The 2,787-nt window shown below is 64.4% G+C and overlaps 1 protein-coding gene across 1 annotated transcript in view; it reads right to left on the minus strand.

Moving 5' to 3' along the window:
* Positions 1-337: 337 nt before the first annotated feature.
* Positions 338-2,787, minus strand: part of CARNS1 (carnosine synthase 1) — a 4,973-nt gene continuing 2,523 nt past the window's right edge. Inside the window, exon 6 of the mRNA XM_023738157.1 lies at positions 338-1,564. Within this exon, the coding sequence (XP_023593925.1) occupies positions 338-1,564 (1,227 nt within the window). The remainder of the gene's footprint in view (positions 1,565-2,787) is intronic.

The following is a 2,787-nucleotide window of genomic DNA, read 5'->3' on the forward strand; positions in this document are numbered from 1 at the left end:
GGGCTGGGTTGGGGCCCACTTCCACCTCGCAGGGGTTGGGGGTACAGCTGTTGCTACTTCTCCCAGGCCTGAGTCCTGGGGCTGCTGTGGGCTGGACTGGAGCCTTTGGGAGGGCAAGGGGGCCCTATGGCCTCCCCACCCCAGATGTTTCTTCTGGGGCCCAGGAGGCCTTGGTATTGAAATGGCCCCGCTGATCTGGCACAGACCTGAGGCCTTGGAGTGGACCAGGCTGGGTGGGGCAGGGCTATGGGGAAAGAGGCAAGGAGAGCCCCAGGAGCAGAGGGCAGCACAGCCCCCTCCCCCCAAGCACTCTGCCCCCTGCCCCCTGACCCCAGCGCTATTTGAAGTGGGACAGGAAGTGGGCGACGGGGTAGTGGGGCCCGTCGATGCCCAGGCCCTGACAGAGGCCCAGGAGGCGGAGACGGGCCTCGGCCGGGCTGGGCCCAGCACAGGCCACACTGCAGTAGGGCTCCTCGTACTCGCCGGGCACCAGGGCGTCCTCGAGCACATTGAGGCGCAGCACGCCCCGGTCGTGCAGGGCCTGCAGGGCCTCACGGCTGGCAGTGGAGCTTAGCGCCTGCAGGTGCTGGGACACCACGCACATGACGCCCACCAGGTGGCCGCGGGCGCGAGGGTGGGCAGGCAGGGCGGGCCGCAGGCCACAGGCCACCATGGCGGCAGCCAGCAGCAGATCCACGCCATAGAGCTCCAGGATCCAGTCCCTCAGGTAGAAGCCGCCCATGCGGGGGTTGATCTCGATGAGCCGAGGCCCGGCCCCGGTCAGCTTGAGCTCGACATTGAAGACCCCATCCAGCAGCCCACAGCCCAGGCAGCAGCGGAAGGCTGCCTGCACCAGCTGTGCCTCCTGCTCGGGAGCCAGCCCAGTGGGCATGCAGGCCGCCGTCTCAGTAAAGCCAGGCAACCGCGTGGGGCCGTTGTCAGAGACGAAAGCAGCCAACAGCTGCCCGCCAAATAGCACCAGGTCTACATCATGCTCGGTGCCCTCCACGAACTCCATCAGCAGCATTGCATTGCCCCAGCCCAGTCCAATGCCCGGGTGGTCAGCCTCGCCCTGCAGGTCATGGGCAATGTGGGAGAAGTGCTCGTGGCACTGCAGCGCGTTCTCCACAAGCCGCACACCCACTGCGCCAGCTCCGAACTCCAGCTTCATGACGCCGGGCAGAGGCACCTGGTGGACAGCCCGATCCACGTCTGCCTCGCTCTTCAGTGGGCAGCAGGGCACGGCATGCAGAGAGGGCGCCGGCCAGGGCGGGCCTTGGCGACGCAGCAGGTGCAGCTGGGTGCAGCTCTTCTGCTTGGCCAGGCGCATGGCGGCCGGCGGGCTGCAGGGCAAGCCCAGCTCCTGGCAGAGCAGGGCTGTGAGCACCAGGCAGTCGTCCCAGTAGGAGAAGCAGCCATCGAGTTGCAGGCCACGCGCCCGCACCAGCTCCGCTAGCAGTCGCGCGTTCTCCTCATCCCTGCGGTGCTCTGTCATATCGAAGTGGATGAAGGTGTGCACCAGCTGGGAGGCGAAGTGGTTGGGGTCCGACTCCACCAGGTGCAGCTGCAAAAAGCAAGGGGGGCGAGGGGCAGGGGCACACCCAGGTCAGCCTGTGCTGAGTGCTGGCAAGACAGGAGAGGGCCTAGGAAGCTAGGACGCGGCTTGGGACCTTTCCTGCCTTGTTCCCCGCGGCATCCCTAGCGCCTAGCACACTGCTTGTATACAACAGGTGCTCACTAAATATCTGCCGATGATTGAATAAATGGAAGGTACAGAGGTGGGACACCTAACCCAGCTGGAGGGGAGGGAAGGCATCCTTGAGGAGGCAAGGCTTAAGCTGGGAGGTGAAGAATCAGAGTCAGCCTGAGCGAAGGCCAGGGGCAGTGATCTGAAAGGCTCCAGAGGGAGAGGGCCAGACCTGCGTGGAGGGGCCAAAGTGCAGAGGGGCAGAGCCCGTGCCTGCAGCCAGCCTCTCCCTGGCTGGGCGTGCAGAGAAACCACTTGGCCCCTTTGGGCACCACTCTCTTGGTCGTCATCCACTGGCCGCGCATGGCCACTGGCAGGTGTTCACAGAGAAATCCCATGGGATCCCAGACACAAAGAGGCTGAGACCCAGGGCAAGGCAGGGAGGGTAGGGTGGCTGACGGCATTGGGGCTGTAATGCTTGGCAGCTGAGGAGTGATGTTCTAGGGCAGAAAATGTGTAAGGCAGGGAGCAAAGAGGCGCAGGAAGGGCTGGAGGGTAGGGTTTCCCAAGGGGCATTGTACTGTGGGAGCGGAGAGGAGGCCAGTGTGGGAGATTAGGGCCAGCCTGAGAAGAGTCCAGGCGTTTGGCCTGTTTTCTCATCTATTCAATGGGAACAAAAATGCCTGCCCCACCAGCATGTCTAAAGATTCTGCAATGTGAGGCCACTGCTGTGAAACTGATTCGTGCCCTGGGTAACAAATCTCAGGAATTCAACCTCAAAGGGCCCACCCTTTCGCCACGATGGAGCCAGGCTCCTTAGCCTGCCATTTCAGGCCTCGGCTCTAGTGCCAAATGCTGTCACCGCCTCCCCGGCCCTAGGTCTACCCCGGGCTCCTCTTCTCTTCCGAGAGGACAGGGTGAGTTTAGTCCCCCAGTCCCTGCAGGGCAACAGATCCGGCTCCCACCCGAGGCTCGGGTTCCCCTTTCCAGGACTTTCTTGCGCAGGCCCCGCCCCACCAGCGCAGGCCCCGCCCCAAGGCCCGCCCCATCTCTTTGGACAGGCCCCGCCCCGGGATCCGCCTCCGCCGGTCCGGCCGGGC

Source organism: Trichechus manatus, unplaced genomic scaffold (assembly GCF_000243295.1).
Source record: "Trichechus manatus latirostris isolate Lorelei unplaced genomic scaffold, TriManLat1.0 scaffold00113, whole genome shotgun sequence".
NCBI lineage: Eukaryota > Metazoa > Chordata > Mammalia > Sirenia > Trichechidae > Trichechus > Trichechus manatus.